General features: G+C 44.0%; 1 protein-coding gene across 1 annotated transcript; it reads left to right on the top strand.

The window, feature by feature from the left end:
- Positions 1-4,855: 4,855 nt before the first annotated feature.
- thbs1b (thrombospondin 1b) lies at positions 4,856-16,669 on the top strand. The gene is made up of 23 exons (XM_084000094.1): positions 4,856-4,907; positions 5,081-5,165; positions 5,386-5,945; positions 6,216-6,291; positions 6,604-6,687; positions 6,850-6,959; positions 7,433-7,558; positions 8,500-8,596; positions 9,457-9,630; positions 9,818-9,994; positions 10,092-10,265; positions 10,497-10,624; positions 10,738-10,890; positions 11,104-11,322; positions 11,441-11,548; positions 11,960-12,119; positions 12,235-12,353; positions 13,417-13,651; positions 13,748-13,975; positions 14,075-14,346; positions 14,446-14,543; positions 14,636-14,775; positions 14,875-16,669. Exons 2-23 carry the CDS (start codon positions 5,102-5,104, stop codon positions 14,880-14,882), a joined length of 3,510 nt encoding a protein of 1,169 aa, XP_083856220.1. The 5' UTR covers positions 4,856-4,907; positions 5,081-5,101; the 3' UTR covers positions 14,883-16,669.
- The last annotated feature ends 8,022 nt before the right edge of the window (positions 16,670-24,691 follow it).

Genomic DNA, 24,691 nt, shown 5'->3' with positions numbered 1-24,691 from the left:
TGATTGAGCCATTACTGTTCGAGAGGCGGGGCTTCAAACAGCCGCATTCCTCTGTCTCCAGGAGGCCGCTGTTTCCATAAAAACCAACCGAATCACTTGAAACTTGGCCGGTGGACTCATTGTGAGGCCCTTATCCATCACCCCGACACCCAAATCTGTGAGAGCATGGGAAAGCGAAGTGGCCCCCAGGGGCCCCCCGTGGCCCCCAGAGCAATGGGAATACAATATAATGATAGAGGACTCTCTGATATACAACTCATCTAAATTTCATGATGATTACTTAAAGCGTGTGTGTTTTGTTAGGATTAACTTTGATGTTCGACCTCTGTGACCTTTGACACTTACCATGGCCATTTTGGACACTTCTGAGTGGAGCACAGCTCTGATCTTCAATCTGCTCCAAGGTCTGGACTAGAATCTAAAGATTTCAGCTTCCCAGCTCAAAGTATTGGTGTTTTATGCCTGAATTGATAGCAAAAATCGTCAAATTTCACACTAAACCTTGACCTTTGACCCCTTCTGAATGTGGGATTGGTCTGAAATTGCAGATAATGGGTGGCCCTAGGCCCCTGACAAAACCCTGAAACTTTCAGACTTCCAGCTCAAAGCATGTGGAAGTTATTAAAGACTATCTGTTGAATTTAGTCTTGTACACAATGAAGGATTAGAAATGAACACTGCTTTTTGGCCATTTTGGACACTTCTGAGTGGAACACAGCCCTGATATTTGGCACGCTCAATCTGCTCAAAGGTCTGGACTAGAAGCTAACATTTCAGCTTCTCGGCTCCAAGTATTGGTGTTTTATGCCTGAAATAATAGCAAATATCGTCAAATTTCACATGAAAAGTTGACCTGTGACCCCTGTGAAGGTCAGATGGGTCTGTAATTGCTAACACTGGATGACCCTAGGCCCTGCCCTGATAAACCTCTGAACGTAACCCAACGAATGTGGAAGTTATTAAAGAATAGCTGTGTCTCCTGAAAATGGAGCCTTAATCAGTTTGTCCAATGTAAAACCAGAAATAAAGGAGCTGGCTAAAGTGGTGCAGTTGTGCATAAACATTACTACAGTGGATGGGTTCATTCTACACTATATTATAAACTAAGGTTCCTGGGCGGGAGGAGGGAGAAGGGGGGAGAAATGTTGTTTTCTGGAATTTAAAAAAAAAGGCCTATATGACTTGAGTTACTTGAATTATTTGGACTTTGTTGAAAAAGAGCTGTCTAACTGTTCTGATTCCTCACTGTTTATTCACATGTTGTTGAATTAAATCAACATGGCTTAATTTCCACTCCTCATGATCACAACTGACTAACAAAACACACTGTTGTAGTTCCGTCCAGACACCGTAGATGGCAGTGTCGCAGTCTATGGTGGCGCCGTTGCAATGACGTCACATCCTCGGCAACAACGCGGAAGCTGTCCGCCTGTCGGCTGGAGAAATAGGTCCGGCCTGTAAATCGTTTGAATCCTTCGTATAAATATACTGTCGGTTAAAATGAGGTCACGTTGCAGTTTACATTGCTGAGCAGGTTTGAAAAGCGTGCAGCTTCCTCATAATCTGTCATCAGATTATGAGGAAGCTGCACCATGATTCTGACTCCGGAACGAGTCTCTGCGGGCCGTTGTTATGGCAACATGACGCCCAAAGCGGCTCTACAGTCACAAGCACAAGCTGTGATATTGTTACAGGACAAATAAAACACAATCTGCTTTCATTCAACATATATTTAGAGAGTAAAACATACATTTCTCGCTAGAAATGTCCTCAAACAATGCCAGATATCCCGAAATGTTGTTTTTATGGCCAGAAAGCTGAATTAACATATTGTACACATTTTAACAGATTCAATTTGCCAAACAAAATATAATTTGAATTCGTTCAACATAGATTTTGAAAGTAAAACACACATTTCTCGTTAGAAATGTCATAAAAATATGTTGAAATGTTATTTTTGCGGCCAAATTGCTGTATAAATATACGAATTCAGCTGCAAATGGTACGAGGATCAGTTATCCAATGGGAGGGGAGCTCACGGCGTCTTTCAGCACCGCGGCCGGATCGGAATAGGAGTGAATGGATGGCTGGAGCACTTGCTCTGAGCGTCACATATCGCCGCGGAGGGGATTGCATTAAAATCAATTGAAATCCCTGTGCGTTCCGGTCCCACGCTGAGGGGTACCTTGAGCGTCTGGAAACAACGCGAAAGGGCCCTGACCAAACGTCCGTTTATTACGCCTTGGGAGTGAGACTGTGTTGCCAGAGGACACGGGGAGAGGGGGAGGGGGTTGTGGAAAATTTTGTCAGCTGTCACGAGATGTTTCTCGGTGATTTGCTACCTGGATTGAGAGGAAACACGCAACAACTTCAGCTGATGGTTAATTCCACTCAATGACATGTATGTGCATGTAAATGTATTGCTCTCCCTCTCTACCCATAATTCCTCTCCTCGTAAACCTCCTGTCCACCTCTTCTTCCACCTTTCCTTTCCTTGCTCCTATCCTTTCCTCTGCTCTATTTCTCTCTTCTTCTCTTCCTTGTTTTGCCAAAACATGAAAGGAGGGGAAAGGGAAAAAGAGGACGGCATGCAGTGTCCATGAGCACGTGCACATGCCTGTTTACTGTGCACGCACATGTCTACACACCAACAGTCTGCTCTGCGGTGAATGTGTGTGGCAGCATGTGTGTATTCAGACGAATTTCCCCTTGATCCTTTATTTATATTGCTTCCTGCCAAAAACAGCAGCACTCTTTTTTTTCTGCACATGTGCTTTCTTCCTCACAGTCTGAGCTTTTACAAAATAACAACCAAACACCAACAGGAGTCTTAAATGAGCTTAAACAAGCTCCCAAATTGTGAGTCACTCAAACACATGTCTGCCCCCTTTGCTCGCTCAGGTTAAAGTTCATATTCTCATATTGACAAAGCCTCAATCGATACGTACTTCTCTATTGTAGTGTCCTGGCACCTGAAGCACCGTCAGTGGAGCCTCCACAGGCTCAAACACGCTGCCTCTGGTTCCTGATCCGACGCTGAGACTCACAGGCACCACAGGAGTCAGCTCAGCTCTGACCTCAGGACCCCTCGGGGCACGGCTCCCGTCCCAAAGAGACGTCCAAACCAGGTTTCAGCTCCATCACAGGGCGCAACACATGCACACCTGTCTGTTAAACTCGTAGCTCTGAAAACCCGTCGCGTTACATTTAAAGACATGTGTCTAATGCATCAAGTGGATAAAGTATAATCGATGTGTACAGCCAAAAGAGCTCGAGTTTCCCCATCAGCGAACGGCAGGAGTTATGATTACTGATCCGCCGTAGGTGGATCTGTCTAGCATCACCAGGTAGTCAAAACACAGCCTGTTTTTACACAGCGGAGAAGGAGAGGGAGCATGTGCTCTCACATTTGCCCTCTCCTCTTGCCCTCTCTCCATTAATACTTAATATGTCTCTTTTCTAAATCTCCCCTTAATACCGGTTATAAAGGAAAATAATCCGACCCTGGCAGAAAAAGGAATCAGGGGATGAGACATTTCTGTAATAGCTAAGACTTTAAACTACACAGAGCAGAATCCACAGACCCTGCATGTATGAAGAAACTTGATTAAACTCCACATGGATGACTATTTATATAGATTTTTAAATCTATATAAAGCAGCATCCATAAAGAGTGGGAGAAAGAATAAAGAGACAGAGGCAAATCACAAGTGAAATCACTTCCAGGAAAAACCCACTGCTTTGTTGCTATTCCACAGAAAATGTGTTGATGGATTTAGAGGTGAAATCCCTGGACTAAGGAGAGAGTAAATAAAGCAAATCATCCCACTATCATACACTGTAAATAACTAGGAAATTCTCCCCATGAGCTCATAACTATTTTATTGTTGAGTATAAACACTTAAGTGACTGTTTGGTTTAGACGAAGATGAAGATCATAAAACTTAAATGTGAAGCAACTCCTGACCCCTTGTCACCCACTCAGAGATGAAGTCGGTTTTTGCTTTATTCTGTTTCTTTTATAAGTTCTTTAGTGAGTGTGAGTGTAAATCTAAATGTCAGTTCAGGTGTGCTGCAGCTCCACTGCACCTTCAGCTGCCCCAGGCACCTCCTCCTGTGAACTCACGTCGGCTCCTGGTGGCCGGAGGTGGAACTGCAACAAGCGGAGGAGAAAAATGCAACTGAAACCGTCTGATGAGACCTGATGTGACATGATCTAAAACAGTTCAAATAATAAGGAGGAGTAGTTATTCTGTTGTATTTTTTAAGAAAACACATCAAAACGGTCCACTAATCATTTAAACTCTCCACATGACATAATAGATCTAATTTAGCATCATTAATTAAAATATCTGAATGTGAATCATCTGATTATAACAGTTATTTGTAGCGTTTTTAATTTTATTATCATAATTAGAGTTTGTGTTAGAGGCGCCTCAGAGGACTGATGGGTGGAAGCTGGGAGAGGAAACACTGGTCCATTAAAAGTCTGAGTGCAACACACTGAAGTTGGTCCCTGGTCCCGCAGTGGAAAGCGTTTTTTTCTTCTCTCTCTCTCTCTCTCTCTCTCTCTCTCTCTCTGGCTAAGAGGATAAGCTCGTCCCTTTTTCTCCGCTCACCGTGATTGGACGAGGCCACTTCTTAGGAATGGCATCAAACTATTTAAATAGCACTTTGTCCCCCCTCGGCTTAAAAGGGAGTTTTTTAGCGGCCGACACCAGCGAGGACAAGTTTTCAATCAAGAAGAGAAATATTTTTTTTATCATTTCTCTGCTTTACACGGTGGATTTTTTTCTTCTCTTTTCTTTAATATAACTGGCCATTAATTCATCAACTCTTTGCTGGATTTCTACATATTTATTTTTGCGGGATTTTATTACTTTTCCTTTGCTGTTTTTATCAAGCAGGTGAGTGGCATTTATTCTAAGGAATGCATCTGTCTCTGCAGCAGCAGCAGCACTGGTGTAAATGATTTGACTTGTAATTTTTTGCTGTTGATTCAACCTGTTGCACGTGGATTACCTGACACTTAATGTTATAAATGTTGCGATTATTGGGTGTTTGTCGTTATTTATCACAGGCAGCAGGTTGGTGTTGCACCATGAAGCTGACAGGGATATTTTTGCTGTTGATGCTTTGGAGCTGTGAGAGCGCGAGAGTCGCAGGTGAGTTTGGATGAACTGAGTGACTCCACTTGAACCTGCACAACTGATTTTACTTCACTTTTCTGATTGGGAATTGATTGTGAAGTTATGAAAAATGCAATTAAGAGTGTGTGGTGTTTTTTTTTAGAAAAGTTTGTGGTGCAGTGAAAGTGAAAACAACAGACATCCTCCACACTGCCACACACACAAAGGCTGACTGCTTATTGTTATTCACCCGCAGAGAGCCGAGACGACAATAGCGTGTATGACTTGTTTGAGCTCATCCAAGTCCCCAAGAAGAACCACGGGGTCACGCTGGTGAAAGGAGACGACCCGTACAGCCCCGCCTACAAGATCCTCAACCCGGACCTGATCCCCCCGGTCCCCGAGAGCGCCTTTAGGGACCTGATCGACTCCATCCACGCCGAGAGGGGCTTCCTCCTGCTGCTCAACTTCAAGCAGTTCAAACGGACCAGGGGAAGCCTCCTGACCGTGGAGAAGGAGGACGGCTCCGGACCCGTGTTTGAGATCGTCTCCAACGGCAAAGCCAACACCTTGGACATACTTTTCTCCACCGAGAACAAGCAGCAGGTGGTTTCCATCGAAGACGTGGACCTGGCCACGGGTCACTGGAAGAATATCACGCTGTTCGTGCAGGAGGACCGGGCGCAGCTGTACGCGGGATGCGAGGAGGTGAACACCGCCGAGCTGGATGCGCCCATCCAGAGCATCCTGACGCAGGAGACGCCGGCCAGCGCGCGCCTCAGGATTGGCAAAGGAGCAGTGAAGGACCGGTTCATGGTGAGAGAACGGGGTGATTGTGGACTGAGTGGGTGGTTATATGCATGATTTCAAAGATGCAGTTTAGTCATGTCTCTTTTCTGTGTTATAAGCTGAGAAATGCTTTCATATTCAATGTCTTTAGCGCGTAAAAACGCTCATATGACACATAATAACTGCGGGCTGACTAGACCGAGTAATCGCATGCTTTCAATGTGTTGCAATGATTATATGTTTTATTTGACGCTGCACGTGGTTCTGGGTTTAAACTGATCACTGGTTTACTTGCAGGGGGTCCTGCAAAACGTACGGTTTGTGTTCGGGACAACTCTGGATGCCATCCTCCGCAACAAAGGATGCCAAAGCTGTGAGTAATCACGCCCGAGATCTGTGTTTACTCATCACTCATCTGCTTCATGTTCTGCCAAGTCTGAGCAACTCCTTATCAAAGAAATGTGTAGATAGCGATTTTATTTTATTTTTTTGTGCATATAACACTGCCTGGACAGCTGTTTATCAGAGGAGTGCCAGTTTATAAATCTGTCAGGGAGTTTCAGAAGATGTTAACTTATCTTTTCAGGATCATTTCTATGTGTGTGGGATGTGCAGTATTAATCAGAAAATGATCAAGATGAGCATGCAGACGTGTGTTTGATTTACGGATTCATTTCTCTTGCAGCCATGACATCTGACACCATGATCCTGGAGAACCTCAATGGCTCCTCAGCCATCAGGACGGAGTACACTGGACACAAGACGAAAGGTAAACACTGCAGCACCAGACTCACATGTGGACTTCTCATTATACCCTGTTGCACCAGTTCACACCTGACTGCAAGTCTAGACACTGTCAGGACAAAAACAGAGTAGAAACATTTGCCTTTGTTATCTACTAATGACTCCCCCTACCCCCTCCCCTGTGAAGACCTGCAGATGGTCTGTGGCTTCTCCTGCGAGGACCTGGTCAGCATGTTCAAGGAGCTGAAGAGCCTCGGTGTGGTGGTCAAGGAGCTGTCCAATGATCTCCGAAAGCTGGTGAGTAGGAAGCCCACCAGACCGTCTGCATATCTGTCTCTGTGTGTGTTGTGTGTGTGTGTGTGTGTGGTCTCTGGGTTACCATCACCACCTGTGTGTAGTTGTCCAGCCTTGTAACATACTGTAAGAGATAAACTGTTTACTCTACCGAGGAGATGTGGTAAATGTAACATATTTGCTAGGATTTGCAAAAATAACGTATTTTGTTATTTAAATGACCTTCAGTGTAATACTTTGAGTCCTTAGGGGCATTATGTCATCAGTTAACAACTGTTTCCGTAGAGTTTTACTTGAAGACATTTACTCTGTCTATCATGCCGTTTTTACTAACTGTAGTGTAAGACTGCAGGAACAACGTGTTATATTTTAGTATGAACCCCAGGTAGAGCTGCAGAGAGACTCAGTTAACAACTCATAAACAATACACAATATTCTTACATCACTGTTTCTCTTGGACCTCCTCCTCCTCCTAGACGGACGAGAACAAGCTGATCATGAACCGCATTGGCATTCGCAGCGGCGTCTGCATCCACAACGGCATCGTGCACAAGAACAAAGACGAGTGGACCGTTGACGACTGCACCGAGTGCACTTGCCAGGTGAGATGTCCTGAGTGGGCGCCCATTAGCTCGTAAGTAGTTAAACACACGTGTGAGGGGGGAGGCGCTCTTGTGCTTTGACTCATGTGTTGAGACAACCAGCTCCGAGGCAAAGACACTCAGCACCACTCCACTGATGGTCAGTAATGAGTAGTGTGAAGGCCTGGCTGAAGCCCAACAGGCTTTACTGTGGTAATGAGAGGTCTGTTGTGTGGAGTTCAACTTGAGTGTGGCCTCCAGGGACTTGACCAGACTCTAAGTGATGCATTACCCATAATTAAGAGTAGGAATCTTGACATGGGTTCATGTGCAAAAAGAATCCTCACAACAGAAAAATCCATGCATTTCTCTGATGGGATTTATTTCCTGTTTTTCTCCTCCACTGATACACTTGTCCTTATTTCGCCTTTCATCCCTGTCAGTGATCAGATCCAGGAGTGAGAACATGAGCAGGCATAGTTAGAGGCAGTTGTTATCCCTGAGTCATTCACAGAGCACCCACACAGGCCGCGCTGGCAGGCTGGCTTTACTTGTTCGGGGCTCTGTGCCCAGTGCGGCTCCGCAGTGAAACCGACTTCCATTATTAGGACTTTGGCCTCATTCCCACCCTCCCCTGACCCAGTGGGCAGGTGGTTGTCTGCGGGGGTCTCCGTTCTCAGCCAGAACTGCTGCTTTTTATTTTTTTTCTGGCATGGCAAGTCTGTGCAAACTCAAAACGTTAAGCAGAGAATTTAATGAGTTGGTTGCACGGACATAGACTGAGAAAAAAAAGTATAAATTTGAATAGGCTTATACCACATTAGTAACACTGCTCTGTAGCGTCTCTGGTCCTTTTGTGAGTGGGGATTCAACCCAATACCTGGACATAATTTAGAAGCAGAATTGGGGTTTATAGCCATTTACAGTATTTGACTATAAATGTAATCTCTGTGTTTGTGCAGAACTCTGCTACCGTGTGCCGCAAGATCTCCTGCCCCCTGATCCCCTGTGCCAACGCTACTGTTCCTGATGGAGAGTGCTGCCCCCGCTGTGGAACACGTAAGTATTTTTACTCTCTAAAGTGACATGAAAGTAATCTATAATTCCCTGCACCATAAGCATCTGCAAACATGTTCCCCATAAAATACAGTGTATATACACAGGGAGATCATTTAAACACTGCCCCATTCACTGAGACAGCCATTTCTGTGGTATTTCCCATATAAAATAAAAAAGCCAGATATTTCCCCCTCGATGTAAAGGTTTCTATTCAAGAGAAAACACGTTCATTTTAGAGATGATTTAACTGCAAAAACATCCGAGTAAATGAAAGGCTGCTTATGTGTCAGTAACATAGGCGCTTTGTGCTGTAAAGGATCTTTGAATCTTCAAGTCGAAATGGCTGTAATTTGCTAAATTGGTTAAAGCGAGATGGAAAATTGGTCGGCTGTTTTAGTGGAGTCCATCCTCGGTAGGAGGGAAAGTGACATGTTCTTCATACCTATGCAGGCTTGGCTGCAGTGACTCCCTAAAACCTAAATAAACAGGGGGGAGTTACATTCATCCTGACCTCAGCCACTTGTTGAAGTCATTACACACCCAGGCCATGTTTGCAAAATCTGTTTCCTCTTTAGGAAAACATAAGTCAATGGGGCATCCCTATGTATCCTGAGGACAGTGGCCCTTTCTACTTCCCCAGCTCCTCTAAGAGTGTTAGCTGCTGCTCTCCCTCTCAACAGAAGGCCTTCTCTGTGTCTAAGGCCCAGTTAAATCCTCACCATTAGTCCTCCACTTTAAGAGCTTTCCCTCCTCATTTAGACTCGGGGGTGTTTGCGAGGGGGTGCAGCTTCATTGGAATAGCTCTTTTATTGTCTCCCTCTTCCCCTCTCTCATATTCTCTCCCTCTCCCTCCTGCTCAGCGAGCGACTATGCAGAGGACGGCTGGTCGCCGTGGTCTGAATGGACCCATTGTTCCGTGTCATGTGGGCGGGGCATCCAGCAGCGTGGGCGCTCCTGCGACCGTATCAATAACAACTGCGAGGGCACCTCTGTGCAGACCCGTGACTGCTACCTCCAGGAGTGTGACAAACGCTGTGAGTTAATGCAGCGCTCTCTCATCCATCAACCAGACACAAACAAATAACTAGATCCTGTTAAGACGCAGGTCTGATCCTGAGTTTTGCTAGACTGTCATCTTCTGATTGACATCATGTATGACATCAGTGGTCCGCTGGTTTGTTTCCTGATGAATGACCTCTGACCTCTCTTTGCCGTCTTCAGTCAAGCAGGACGGTGGCTGGAGCCATTGGTCGCCCTGGTCTTCCTGTTCCGTCACCTGTGGTTCTGGTGTCATCACCCATATCCGCCTCTGCAACTCCCCCACCCCCCAGTTTGGAGGCAAGGACTGCGAAGGAGAGGGTCGCCAAACCGAGAAGTGTCAGATGTCTCCGTGCCCCAGTAAGTCAGACTGTCTGATATTCACTGCCTGGTTGGATTCATGTGTTAGATACCACTACGATAGGAATCAATCATTTTTTCATCTCGTCTCCTTCAGTCAATGGCAACTGGGGGCCATGGTCACCATGGGATACCTGCTCTCTCACCTGCGGAGGTGGTTCTCAGTCTCGCAAACGCCTGTGCAATGACCCTGCACCAAAATATGGTGGCAAAGAATGTATTGGTGAATCTGCAGAGTCCCAGAAATGTAACAAGAAGTCCTGTCCCATCGGTGAGGCATTTTTTCAATCACATTTATCTCATCCCACAGTTTATATTGTCCATTAATTTACAGAATTGTTGTTGTTTTGCTTTGTCCATTGCACGTTTTAATTACTTGGATCTTAGATCAGTGAAGTCATAACTGGAACAGGACGTGCCTGACTTAAAAAACAAAACGTTTACATCTAAAGGAAACTTTGCAGATGATGTCTTGATAATGAGCCGCCATTGTTGTTTTCAGATGGGTGTTTGTCCAACCCTTGCTTTGCTGGAGCCAAGTGCACCAGTTTCCCCGACGGTTCGTGGAAGTGTGGAAAGTGTCCAGCTGGCTACACTGGCAACGGTATCAAGTGTAAAGATGTTGATGAGGTACAAATTCTTTGGCGCCTGTGCTGTGATTTTGTCAGATACAAACATGGTTGTATGCCTGTTGCGTAACCTCTAATGATCACTAAACACTCTTCTTTTTATCCTGTCAACAGTGCAAAGAGGTCCCAGACGCCTGCTTTGAGTTTAATGGTGTGCACCGCTGCGAAAACACAGAACCTGGCTACAACTGTCTGCCCTGCCCTCCTCGCTACTCAGGACCCCAGCCCTTTGGCAAAGGTGTGGAGCACGCTGCTGCTACTAAACAGGCAAGTACAGTCTTGAGCAGCTTGAAGAGGAAGACATAATGGGTAAATAAAGAGTGATAACAGGAGGTACAAGTACACCTGCCTCTCCAGGGCAGAACCCAGGTCATTCACTGCGATGAATGTCTGGCCTCTCTAAGAACAGAATGTGATGAATTTGGACTATGTGCAGCCAGTGTGATCGCTGATTGTTCAAACTATGCACTGCCCCTGCAGGTGTGCACACCCCGTAATCCCTGCCTTGATGGAAGCCACGACTGCAACAAAAATGCCCGCTGCAACTACCTTGGACACTTCGCTGATCCCATGTACCGCTGCGAGTGCAAGCCCGGTTACGCAGGCAACGGCCACATCTGCGGAGAGGACACAGACCTAGATGGATGGCCAAACGCTGACCTGGTCTGTGTGGAGAACGCCACTTACCACTGCAAAAAGGTAGGCAGCAAAATTATTTTTAAAAAGGGAAAAGCTCAGTGAAGAAACAAGTAACTGTGAGGCCACCTGTACGTTTGTTATAATCTCTGAGTGTCTGACCACATTGTCTGTTATTTAGGACAACTGCCCCAACCTCCCCAACTCTGGGCAGGAAGATTACGATAAGGACGGCATTGGAGATGCTTGTGACAACGATGACGACAACGACGGCATTCCTGATGATAGGGTAGGTGAAACCTGGCCAGATGTGACCGTGACAGTGCACAAGGGAGTGTGTGTATGTTCTCTGACTGTGGTTTTTGCATTCATCATTCATGCTGTGTAATAAGAAGGCAGGTGGAGAGGGGGGGGGGGGGGGGGGGGGGGTGTGGGTGGGGAGGGGAGGGGAGGCTCAGCAGGAAAGCAAATGTTTCTCCCCTGCCCGAGCCAAAACCTCAAATTCCAACACTGAGGTACAGCTCTGAACGAGCGGCTCTGTGTGTGTTTGCTAATCCCAACATTAGATTTAGGACAGGGCCTGAGAATAAAGCAGCTTTTCATTCTGCATCGCTCCATCCCTGTAAAATAGATCCACTCACACTGAGAAAGCAAATGACAACTCTTTTCCCTCCTCTCTGCCTCTCGCTTTTTGAAACAGGACAACTGCCCATTCGTCTACAACCCCAGGCAGTATGATTATGACCGTGATGATGTTGGCGACCGCTGTGACAACTGCCCTTACAACAGTAACCCAGACCAGACAGACACAGACAACAATGGAGAGGGAGATGCTTGTGCTGTGGACATCGATGGAGATGGTGAGCACTGGAGTTAATTTAACCAAACGTGAAAACCGTTTTACATAATAATGCTTTACAATAATTGTATTTCTGAATTGGCTTTTCACACCACGTGTTACCATTCAATTCCCAGGTATACTAAACGAGAAGGACAACTGTCCCTATGTCTACAATGTGAACCAGAGAGACACAGATCTGGACGGAGTGGGAGACATGTGCGATAACTGTCCTCTGGAACATAATCCCGATCAGGTGTGTGGACACACCGACACACACACACACACACCTCCCTTCCCCATTTCCTTCCACCTCACCCACCAACAATAATCCACATTCATCTCACTGCCTTTCTCTATAGCTCAGCATATATCTCTGTTTCAATTGAGAGAGAGCCTCCGTGATTAGCTCTGTGTAGCTGTCTAAGCTTTATCACACCATGTAAAAGGTGGAGTAAATCCTGTGTGCAGCTCAAGGGCACATCAGTTCAATAAGGCGTGGTGGGGGGCTAGGGGTCTTTTCAATGGCCCATTGACGTTAGTCGGCTAATGTGAGGGAAGAGGCCCTAGGCTGGATATTACTGAGGAATGGGCTGGCCCTGGGCTGTGTACATGCTCTGTCTGTTCACCACAGCCCTGCTCCGTCCACCTGTGCCATGCTACACCGAGAAATAGGAATGTGTTGAACAACAAGACTCAGGAGAAGAATGGGGGAAGGAGGGGAGCGTCAAAGTCTGCACTGATGTGGTTTTTCAATGAGAGAATTGCACACTGAAATTAAAAGGCCAAAGGAAACAAGTCCAGGCATGGGCCAAGCAATGGTATTTGCTGTTGCAAAGATTTTTTAAAAGAATGCACAGAAATGCCCTCCTCAAGGGTTGCACTTTCTTATTGAGATCTTCAATAGCAGAACATTTGATCATACAGTTTCCAAATCCTGTCAGCCATTCCCTTCTCCTTCATTCCATCGTCTTCCATCTGAGGCTTTTACCTCAGACAGCCATGGAGCTCAACAAGCAAAATAGAGCAGGAGGTGCGACAGGGTCCTGTAGAGTGATGTTTGATTGTCAGTAGATGAAAACTGCCGACAGATCTTTAACAAATTGAGCTTGGCAGCTTAACACAAGCAAAGAGTGATTGGAGCCTCAGGAAAGTCCTTAATGAAAGCAGCGGCGGAGAGATGAAAGAACAAGTACAGCAGGAAACACTGTGGTGAAAGGAAATAAACATAGTGGAATGTAGACACCATGTTAACATGCTTCTCTTTCACTGTCGCCTTAAGCCTAACATAAAGTCATTAAATCATTGAACCTTTGCAGGTGGATTCAGATGATGACCGTGTAGGAGACAAGTGTGACAGCAACCAGGACATCGATGAGGATGGACATCAGAACAATCTGGACAACTGCCCATACATTCCCAATGCCAACCAGGCTGATCATGACAAGGACGGCAAGGGAGACGACTGTGACCATGACGATGACAATGATGGCATCCCTGATGAAAAGGACAACTGCAGATTGGCCTTCAACCCTGATCAAAAGGACTCTGATGGTGAGAAAATGGACCACAAAACATTGCAAATACTAAAAAGTACTAAAAAACATATTGAGTATTATAATTAATCAATATAAAATGAATGTTTTCCAGGTGATGGCCGTGGAGATGCTTGCAAAGACGACTTTGACCAAGACAATGTGCCCGACATCTATGATGTGTGTCCAGAGAACTTTGGCATTAGTGAGACAGACTTCCGCCAGTTCCAGATGGTTCCTCTGGACCCCAAAGGCACCTCTCAGATCGACCCCAACTGGGTTGTCCGCCATCAGGGCAAAGAGCTGGTCCAGACTGTCAACTGCGACCCTGGCATTGCTGTCGGTGAGTAAGAGATGTTGTGTAATTGTCGATAAGCTGCACATCATTTTCCAACATAAGTCATTGATTATTGACCCTAACTTGACCTTTCTCCTTCATCAGGGTACCACGAGTTCAATTCAGTGGATTTCAGTGGGACCTTCTTCATCAACACAGAGAGGGATGATGATTATGCCGGCTTCGTGTTTGGCTACCAGTCCAGTTCGAGGTTCTATGTGGTGATGTGGAAGCAGATTACGCAGACCTACTGGTCGAATAAACCCACCAAGGCCCAGGGATACTCTGGCCTGTCCATTAAAGTGGTCAACTCCACCACTGGCCCAGGAGAGCACCTCAGGAACGCCCTCTGGCACACTGGGAACACTCCTGGACAGGTAAGACATTATTGCAGGCTCCATCTCCTATTGGATGAATTCTGTTGTTATTAAGGAAGGGTAAAAACAAACACGTTTTTTCATTTCCATGTGTTTTAGGTCCGCACTCTCTGGCATGACCCCAAGAATGTTGGATGGAAAGACTTCACTGCCTACAGATGGCATCTGATCCACAGACCAAGAACAGGCCATATTAGGTGGGGACTTAACATCGATTAGTCGACAGAGAAGTTCACTCTTCACATGAGTTTGATTCATTCCAACTTTAATTCTTCCTTTGTTTCCACAGAGTTGTGATGTACGAGGGCAAAAAGATCATGGCTGATTCTGGCAGCATCTATGACAAGACATATGCAGGCGGCAGGCTAGGTCTTTTCGTCTTCTCACAAGAGATGGTATACTTCTCAGACCTCAAGTATGAATGCAGAGGTAAGGATGTCAAAACAACTCAGAATTCGAATTCCTGCTCTTTTGAAATGACGATCCTGGGCATATCCAACTAACCATATTGTGTCTTCTTTCTTTTAGATGTATAAACACGTGGCGCAGGAAGTTCTGAGGAATGCACCTTTTTTGTATAAAGTATGAACTTATATATTCTGATGCAAAGTCCAGGGACCGATTTATCTCCGCGACTCTTTCTTCTGCGGCACGCACACTCGGACGGGGCGAAGGGCATGTGGTCAGCCTCAGGGTAACTTGAAGCTGGTTCGGGCAGAGCACCAACCGGCTGACTGCCAGTTGAGGATCAGAGAGCCCCTTCTCCTCCACCCTTAGCATCCACAAGAGCAGGGAGAGCTGGGGGGGAAAGAAAACAAGCCCTCAAGCTTTGCCAGTAGGACACCAACACCTTTCTATCCCAGCTCTGCCTGCTTTCTTGCTCTCTGAAAGACCTCATTCATCTCTGTGCGGGAGCGGCTCCCCATAGACAACTATGCACTTCCAAGCCTTTACATCTCTCTCTGTCTTTCTATCTCACTTACTCCAACCTGTGTGCCTTTCTACCTTAACTTCTGGATGGACATCCCAAAGAAAAAAAAACTGATGAAATATTCCCTTTGCTTTAGAAGATCTGCCAGGATGTAGATTTTGAATGATAACATTTTTGAGGACTCAAAGGATGAAGACAGCAATAGCTTTTTTTTTTTTTTTTTTTTTTAAGAAAATCTGTTGTTAAGGACTTGGAACTTCAGAAAACCTTTGGTAGTGGCGAGAGTTAGAAATAAGGGGGAAGATGATGTTGTGGATGTTTGTGTTCTTGCATGTACTGTATGTGGAAGACCGGTCATGAATGGAAAGACAAGAAAGTGGTGTAACCCATCTACCTAAGACGCTCTGTAAAGAACAGAAAAGAAATACATTCTTTAAATCTAGGTTAGTTATCATTTGAACATACAGGTATCATGGGCTTTGATGATTTTGTCTGGTTGAATAAACTCACAAGGTGAGATGGAAGATGATCCTTCTATATCAAACCACCAATTATATTTTCCAGAAATAAATTGCTAAAGCCTGTGATCCCAAAACCAGCTTTCCAAAATATCCCCCATTTTACAACAAAACCCTGGTCACTGAAGTTATGTATCTCCCTCCACTTTTGAGGATTTCAAATTGAAATTGTGTAAATACATGTAATTTATTGACTCTTACCTACAATGTAGGGAGAAAAGTAAATTTGAATACTTTGAAAAAGTAAAAAAACTCCACCCGATATCACAGTGAAAACTGTCGTAAAAACCAGGTACAGTTAGACGCAGGATGCATCCTCTTGTCAGTGTCTCATCTCCCACTGTTCAAAGTGAATTAGGTATTCTTCAGATAGGGCTCTTTAGCATGAAGTGTATGTGACTTTTGTGCCTTTTTCTTCAGAGAGAGATGAAAAACAAACAAAATCTTTAATGTACAAATATTACCTCATTGCTGTTGTATAATTTGATCAAACAAAAACACAACCGTATTCCTTTGAAATGATGGACATCTTAGTGCTACTGTAGCATGAGCTGTAAATAGTATGACATTTCACATCTACAGTAAAAAAAACACAGCCGAGCTCCTGATCCCATGATCTACCCCAGTGAAAATGATGGTAAAATGGGAGGTTTCTTTTTTTATATAAATAATTTTGCTTTATCGTGTATGTCCATTGCTGTTTCTTAGCAGATAAATTATTGTTCTGTTTTGTCTTAGCTGTTTGTGAGAGGTTTGATTTGTATGCGTGCGTGTGTGTGTGTGTGTGTAGATAAATGCTATTTAAATAATTTATCAGGATTTGCTGCCTTACAAAACGGCACAGGTCCATCTGTATAAACGGTTTGCACACTGACGTGAGGATGTTCTGTTCTTTATCGTTTTTACCTTTTTTTTTTTTGTTATTGTGTATCAATGTTACCATTATTTTTGTACAATTAGTTTTGCTTGTTTGTAAACATTTTCGTAGTTGTACAAAGCAAAAAATGCTGGTTTTATTCATAGCGATTATTTTGTTACATACTTCAAGACAATAAATAGTTGTTAAAATTCTCAATCCTGTGTTTGCATTTATTTGTCAGATTAAAGCTTTTATCTGTGATCACACTGCTTTATCCAGGTTTAAACCCATGGTTATGTCTAACCTGGTCAGGTGGACATATAGAGACTGTCGATCTCCCAGCTGGCAGACATCACAACACAAACATTTTTTCTACTTTAGCCACAATGCCCAACACAAAATGACTGCCCAGTTCCCCCAAGGTACAAACTGAGTCCCTGCAGACAGGCACACATCGTCTCTGGCACACATAGTCTCTGTGATGAAGGCCACATGAGGAATGTGACACGAACGTCTGCTCCTCGGCTTCATCTGCCTGACCCCTCTGTGATCTGCACTGACCTCTCCAAAAAGGTTAGACGACACGGACTGCAAATATTGGGACAACACAAACCTTGACATTGGCTCAATGGCTTTGGAGGACAGGCTCTAAAAAAAAAAATCCACCAGTGAACACAATGTGCTGAAGTCACTATACACCTTTAAAATGAGTATTTCATTTCATAGTTCGATTGCATTGTTGTTTCTGTCCATCTTTGGCATTCAGCACTGAATGTACTATAGATCCCTGGTATATGACTTCACCGATTGTAAAGTTTAGAAAAACAAATGTGTTAACAATCAACCCAAGTTCAAAAAGTAAATACCGCCTCCCCCACTATCCCACCCCAAAAGACATTAAATCTGAAAAGGACCAAAGGACAGTCAGATCTGATCCAAACAAGATGAGGCCCTGATCAAAAATGCGGTCAAATGGAACCGACCCAAAACAGAGAGGGAACACCAAAGCTGCCGACGGCCTGATGTGCCGCTAATTAATGAGCAGCAGGGTCCAAGAGCACAAATAAAGATCATGTTTTCCTGCGCCTCATGGTTCACACTTTCTGTCTTACGTCAAATGATTCTGACACTGATTATGTGCTCAGACCTAATGTCGATGTCTGGTATTAGACGCATTGTCACGCAAACTTTACACCTACGGAAATACAATGGGGACTCTACCAAACCCAAGCAAACCGCATGCAAGTAGGACAGCTAATCACACAGCTTAACAGTGAGTGGTGTCTTCTGACGTACACTTTGAGTTCCTCTGACTTTCTCAACAATGGTTGCTCATGCAAAAACTCAGATCCTCGGTTAATTCTAGAAAGGAAAAGAAAAACACATTGTCTTGTGTGCCAGGGCATTTTACTGAGGAAAGACCTTCCAGACATAATGTGTTTAGACAAGTTCACCAAGAACTTTTAATGAGTGTTGGATGACTCGCTATTATTTGTAGAAATCAAATGGAGGAAGACAAACGGACATTTATTAGCTACACTATGAAATCCTTTCACCTTTCTTCATCTGGGAAGTCAGTTATTAAGTCATTCTGATTTATGATGACAGCATGGCACAGCTCATTATGGATTATTGAAATGTGGCAACAAAGAAGGCAAGACATCCTGATACCAGCTGCAGTTCTCACACGTCTCTGCCAGCTGTCTACAAACACCCACATGTTTACTCTCCGACCCTTTTTAAGGTGCGTGTCAGGATGTGAGTGTTGCCACACTGAGAATCCCCACCAGCTGAAAGAACATCTACTTGTGCTAGTAAGAGGAAGCTGCGTCTTTGATGAAGCTCAAAGAAAATGAAAGCAACAAGGCCAAGACCTTTAATTCATGTATCTTATTTGATGTGCATTTAAAAAAAGCCCAAAAGTTTCCCATAGTCTGAGGTGACAATCAAATAGCTTGTTGTACAGCCAACAATTCAAAACCATACAATATTAAAAGTACTGTACTCAAGTAGGGCCTGACCAATTATTACGACAGTTTGAGCCAATGTTAGCCAATAAGAACCGAAGAACCGGTGTGAACTCTTTTGTGCCTTCAAACTTTGCAGGCGAACTTGACAGGTTTTGTTTAAAAAGAAAGTCCTTGCACTGGTTGTCCACTGGAAAAAAAAGTTTATTGTTTAACAATGACAGTAAAAATAAATACATATTTGTCATAACTCGGACTTTGCAAGGTCATTCCAAAAAAAAAGAAGTGTGTTTATGTAAAATGAGGAATGTTGGCCAATTCATCAGTTATTCCAACTAGTCTCAAGTAGACGTGTGATGTATTTTGCACACACTGCCGCTGTCTCACACTGATACACTGATCTGCTCTGGTCTATCATGAGTTTCTGTAAGACACCCTGATGGTGAATATTTGTGGAAACCACAGTGTGTATTGTTGCCCACCCTTAGATTTTCTCAGCAAGACCAGGACTTCAAACTGGCAGCCGGATGGTCACAGCTCACTACCGTGCTTATTTGACACACACACTATTCAAATAATGACAGACCAAAGCTGGAAAATGACCCACCCAATTACCCCCAGCACCTTTAATGGGTCTGCAAAAAGCACCTTTTTGCAGTAAAATGATATATACATCTCCCTTGAAGTGCGGTGACTAATGCAAAGTGCTGATGAATGGAACAAAGGCCCTTCACCCTGGAGTTACAACGGATTTATTTAGCTCCTGTAATCCAACCAAGGAAGTAGAGAGACTCCATTTGCGGAGCCCGCTGCCACAACTGGCCTCAAACCTCAAACTTCAAACCTGGAACGCTACATTTGATCTGGCCTCCCACCTCATTTGGCCTGTCATTCAACACCTCTAAGCCTCATACTGCTGTGTATTGAGGTGTTGAAGTGTTATGTTAAGATGGAAGACCCCCCACTGAAGACTGAAGTATTTACCCACCGCCCATTTCAGAAGCTGTATGGTCACCTGAACATACAGGATTTGAAGCTCAAATAGGAATAAAATAACATTTTCATATACAATAAAAGCCTGGAGAATGTGCATCTGGAATGTGGTTTAGTCATGGCATTATATTATTAGATGGGTGTGTTGGGTGTGATCAGAATATAGTAGCCTCGATGATGATACCTGTGCACTGTTGTTCCTGAGAAAGAACAGCTGCAGGCGCCAAATTGTTGGGCTCATCACTTTAATCACTAGGAGTTATGTAACATCTTGAGTCATCTGTACTCTCTCGTTCTGCGGATGCCAGGCTGTTGCTGTCCTGGAGATCTCTGAAGATTATAGCATTCAAATAAATGAAGCATTCAGATGTGGGAACCAAAAGTCGTAAAAGTGTAGTTGTTAAAATTTTTTACTGATCACAATCAGCCAGAAACAAAGGCAGCATTATCCTATTCGGACCAATATATGGAATTATAAAATCCAAAGCTGTCTAGTTTTCAGTAATATGAAGCAGCAAAGTCTCACAGCCAAGAAGCAACAAACAGAAAATCTTTTTTTATTGAACAAATGATCATAAAAGCAAATCATGTATTATCCGCTGGTGTTTTGATCTTTCATTCCTGTGGGGAGAGATGTGTACACATCTGACACCAGGATTACTTTGGACAAATTGAGTAAATCATGCTTTATTTGTAGAGATACTTTTTGATTAGTCTATCCAGCTGTAGGGAGGCTTGGCAGCGGCGAAAAGATGACAAACTGGACCAGAACTGTTTTCATGCCTTCTGTAATCCTGCCTGGCTCGAGACAATGCTTCATATTCTGTGAGAACCTTTAAGCATCAAATAGCTGGATGACACTGCTTTATGTGAGCAGTCAGCGTTTAACAGCACACTTTGGGACACTCGCTTTAACAAACGAGATTATCTGAACATTGTATTTGTCAAACCAGTAGAAAAACACCACTCTTGACAGTTTTACAGCAGGGACGAGTGGCCCTTAGATGATGTCTGGCTGGGTATCATAACAGACAATATACAGGAATCATAAATACATGGGCTGCTTCTCTGTGAATTCCCCTCTGCAGACCGCCACCATTAAATAAAAATCCCCCATAGAGAGGAAAATAGTTCCTGTGATTGTTGGCAGTTGTGATTCCTGACTGGGATGTGCTTTGACCTCTGAACCCCTGCGCTGACTGCACCTGGCAAACTCAAACACGTAGTGGGTATTTTGATGGAAATATTTGACCTTTATCACCTTGGATGAATAGCAACAGGTAAAAAAGAAACAAAACACACACATCAGTATAAGGATGTCATAAATCCTCGCTCTCATGTCAGCATATATACAGTATGTCGGGCTATGGAATGACAGCTAATGAAAAGCAAGTTCACCATTTAAAAACAATGAGGTGAGAAATTGATGATCGTTTTCAAGTGTCTGGTATGAGAACCATGCATTGAAATGCAATCAGCGCTGACTGCGACGTGGCAAACATGTTTGGTCGGCTGGTGAACCCCGTCACGTCTGCTTGGTGTGTAGTTTGCACATTACAGCTGTTTGTTTTTCCTCCGTCTTCTTCTGGACACAAGTGAGGCAGAGAAAATGTTTGAATAGCGAAGAGATGAATGTTCCAAAACAATCCGTCGAGGGCTACGTTGGCAACGCCTGGTGTGTGACCAGAGCTCCATTATGGATGAAATTCGTTTTTTTTTTTTTCTTCTTCTCGATTTTTATTGCTCTGAGACGAAGGCCAAGTGCCTGCTTTTACTCTGCAGTGCGGAAACACCGAGCACATGCTCTCCTTGACCTTAATCTACAAGTCTTCCACTATCCAGGTTAACCACAATGAGATGCAATCATTTTTTCATGTGTGGCTCACTATTAAAAATGTTGAAACGAAAAAGGAGACACAGAAGAGCTGTGACACGGGTTTCCAGGGAGAACGTCCAGCATCTAATGAAGGTTCGGGTTTCCAGCTTTTCGACTCTTTATTTCCTTTCACTCATTCTTTGAAATAAGTGACCTACCTTTGCTTTTTCCAAACTTTCCTTGACTTTTTTATGTCCCAGTCCAGTTTGAGCCTTATTTTCAGTATTGTTCAATAGGCTAAATGCTTTTTTTTTTTCCTTCAGTTTTTGCTGAATATTTTTTTAAGACTTCTGGGAAACGTCAGGTGAAACACAAATGGCTGAAAAAGTATTTCTCCAATACACAGTCACTGGAAAAGCAGCAGCTTTACGATGGCTTGGTCAGTTCATCAAAACATTTATGGGTGCAGTTTGTAGAGAGTGTGCTTATATCTTTCTATCTTCTGTAATAAAAGGGAGTTATGCCGCTGCAGCACCTACAGCCAGGCCCACATTCAACTATGAAACACTAAGGGTTTAAATTTAAATCCCCCTTGAAATAGCATCCTGTCGATATAATCCTTTTCATTTAGGTCTGGGGTTATGACACTGAACAGAAGATTAAGAGACTCTAGGAGTTGTTTGACTGAAAGTTGAAGAGTCAATTCCACATTTAAGTGTTTAAAATGATCCCACTGCCCTAAATGTTCACACCACCTAACTTTTAAAAACAATTACAACTGCTAATTCACTGTATTTATCATGCCAGTGCAGAAATAACAAGCACTTTATCGCTGATTTCCTTCATGACACTGATATCGTCGTGATAACGGTGCCTGGTGCTTTGTGCTCACATAACACTGTAAGTATGAAGGTCAGTGTCCACTACAGGGAACAGCAGAGGAGAGAGACCCCAGACACTATTAGTGTGCTATTCATTAGCCGAGCTGGCAGCAGATGAGAGAGGATGGGGAGACTGAAGGAAGAGGCAATGGCTTTTAATTTCCTGAAGGGAGCACGCCCTGCTACTGCTCTACAGCTTCTGTTTATCCAATGGCCTGTAATTCCTGCCGGCCTCGGCCTTGTGTCGAGTTACAGACTTCAGCTTCAAACACACAGCATCCCCATGCCACAGCAAAGACACAGTGTGCCCATACAGCGTGTCCTCCGCTATCTGCACCAGTACCACTCGGCTGCACATTAACATCACTGTAGCGTGTACTCTAGTGATGATAATGAGAGGCTAAAAGTCGCTATCGTAGAGTGTATATCACTTTCTGTTGTTGTTAGCAGTCAGCACTTGCGAATTCTCTCATTACACGGCGATTCATATTGGTACCGACGTGGTGGTGTACGGTACATCCTAACCCACAAATCAGAGATATGAGCAGCTACTCAGCGCTGAGCATCACACACACACACGGCCTGACCACAAACACCAGATCTAAACTTGGCTGCGGGGCACAGACGAGGCTGTGCACACGGACATGATGTCTTCTGTTTGAACGTTCGCAGCGATGAATGACTAACCTAGAGGAAGTCAAGTGTTCTGTGTGTTGTTGACCGCAAATCCGCCACCCTAACCCTCCCCCTCCAACCCCCCCGCTCTCCACACGGAGGCGTGAAATATTAGGGATAGCTGTGGCAGACAGACCTCCACACAGACACTACACTTCCCTACAGGCCGGCATTGCGTGAGAGACGGAGACGTAAACAGTCGAGATAGAGACACCTGTGTTTCGTTTATGTGTCGCTGCATGGATGAAGTCTGATACTCGACTTATTTGAATTGACAGATGTTGGGATGGCGAATTCTGGGTCAGGAAAGTCAGGAATGGGGCCAGATAAACAAGACAGACTTTCCAATCAATCTCCGGTTTTATTTAAATGATGAGGATTGATCTTTGCTTTTGCACCTTTTCTCAGTAATCTCAGTAATGTGCAGCCTCACAAGATATTATATGTACGCAGTGGTTTAAATAGACATACATCATTAGTAAAATGTCTTTGTGGGATTCATTATTAAAGAAGGTTAGAATAAACACTACTTTTCAATTGTTGAATGAAGAAATATAATAATATATCTGAGGCAACTGAATCATTGGTTCAAATTCAATTGAATAAATTCTGGATGATTAAAAACAAAAACAGCTCTGTGAGTCTTCCCTGTGTTGTCTGTATCAGTGGATGGCTGGAGGTTTAACTCTGCATAACTGTGCAGGAAAATAAGTATATTTCCCCCCAAGTGTCCCAATTTTTTTTCTTCTTTTTATCTCAATCTGCATTGCAATGGAGCAGTTACTGTGGTTTCTTGTGTAAGTGCTGATTGACATATCACAGTGTCTGACTGCACATACAGTAAACACCCTCAGCCATGCATGAAAAACCTCCTTTTCAAATATTTGTGAGGAGATAAAAAAGCTGGGCTCGGGTCTCTTTTGCTCTCTGCTCTCGGGTCCATCGGAAGAGGAACTCGAATCCGAGCCAGGAAAGAACAAACCGAGAAGAAGAAGAAGAAGAAACGGAGAGAGACGGGCAAACCTCCAGTCTCGAGGTCCTGCCGATGCAATGACAAGGTTTACAGAACTGAATGTGAGCTGCAGGGGCAAGGCCAGACCAGAGGTTTCCACTCAGGCTGCAAAAGTCTCCAGTGGGCCTGTGCCAGGCTGTGTGTCGGCTGAAAGTGGGGAAAGTCGATGAGGAAAAAAACTCCCTGCAAATGAGGCCGACTGACAAGTGGGTGCCAATCTGTCACCGGGCATCACGGGGGGAAAAACAGAGACCTGAGAGATGCTTTTATTGAGCCATCCGGTCCAGGGTCTATCGAAGCTTTTTTACACTCACAACAATATAGACAAGATGATATAGACAATATATCATAATTAAAATGATACTGTGATTGCAATTTGTCCTCAGATGTTTTCACATCCACACCAACTGTTCAGAATAACCACAGTATTCTTCTGTTGACTGCAGGTTAAGTGTCTTTCTACTTCACAGCTTCAATATAAACTGTGATAATTAGTGTGGAAGTATTTAATGATATATTACATCAAAGAACTTCCATGAAAAACTGGAGGTTGAGTTTGCTTTGTATCATAATGAAACAAGGTGTGTAAAGTCCTTTGGGTAACACTTTATAATAAATACACACTATTAAGCATTAGTTAAGTATTAAGTAGTGAATTCATCGTTTATAACACATGAATACTCATTAGTATGT

Source organism: Trachurus trachurus, assembly GCF_905171665.1.
Source record: "Trachurus trachurus genome assembly, chromosome: 24".
In the NCBI taxonomy this organism is placed as follows: domain Eukaryota; kingdom Metazoa; phylum Chordata; class Actinopteri; order Carangiformes; family Carangidae; genus Trachurus; species Trachurus trachurus.
The sequence above is the reverse complement of the archived record's forward strand: the minus strand, read 5'-3'. Positions and strand labels throughout refer to the sequence as shown.

Coding starts and splice junctions, on each gene's coding strand:
- thbs1b (XM_084000094.1), top strand. CDS start 5,102: ATGAAGCTGACAGGGATATTTTTGCTGTTGATGCTTTGGAGCTGTGAG. Junction 10,266..10,496: donor CAAGAAGTCCTGTCCCATCG/GTGAGGCATTTT, acceptor TGTTGTTTTCAG/ATGGGTGTTTGTCCAACCCT. Junction 12,120..12,234: donor TGTGGACATCGATGGAGATG/GTGAGCACTGGA, acceptor TTCAATTCCCAG/GTATACTAAACGAGAAGGAC.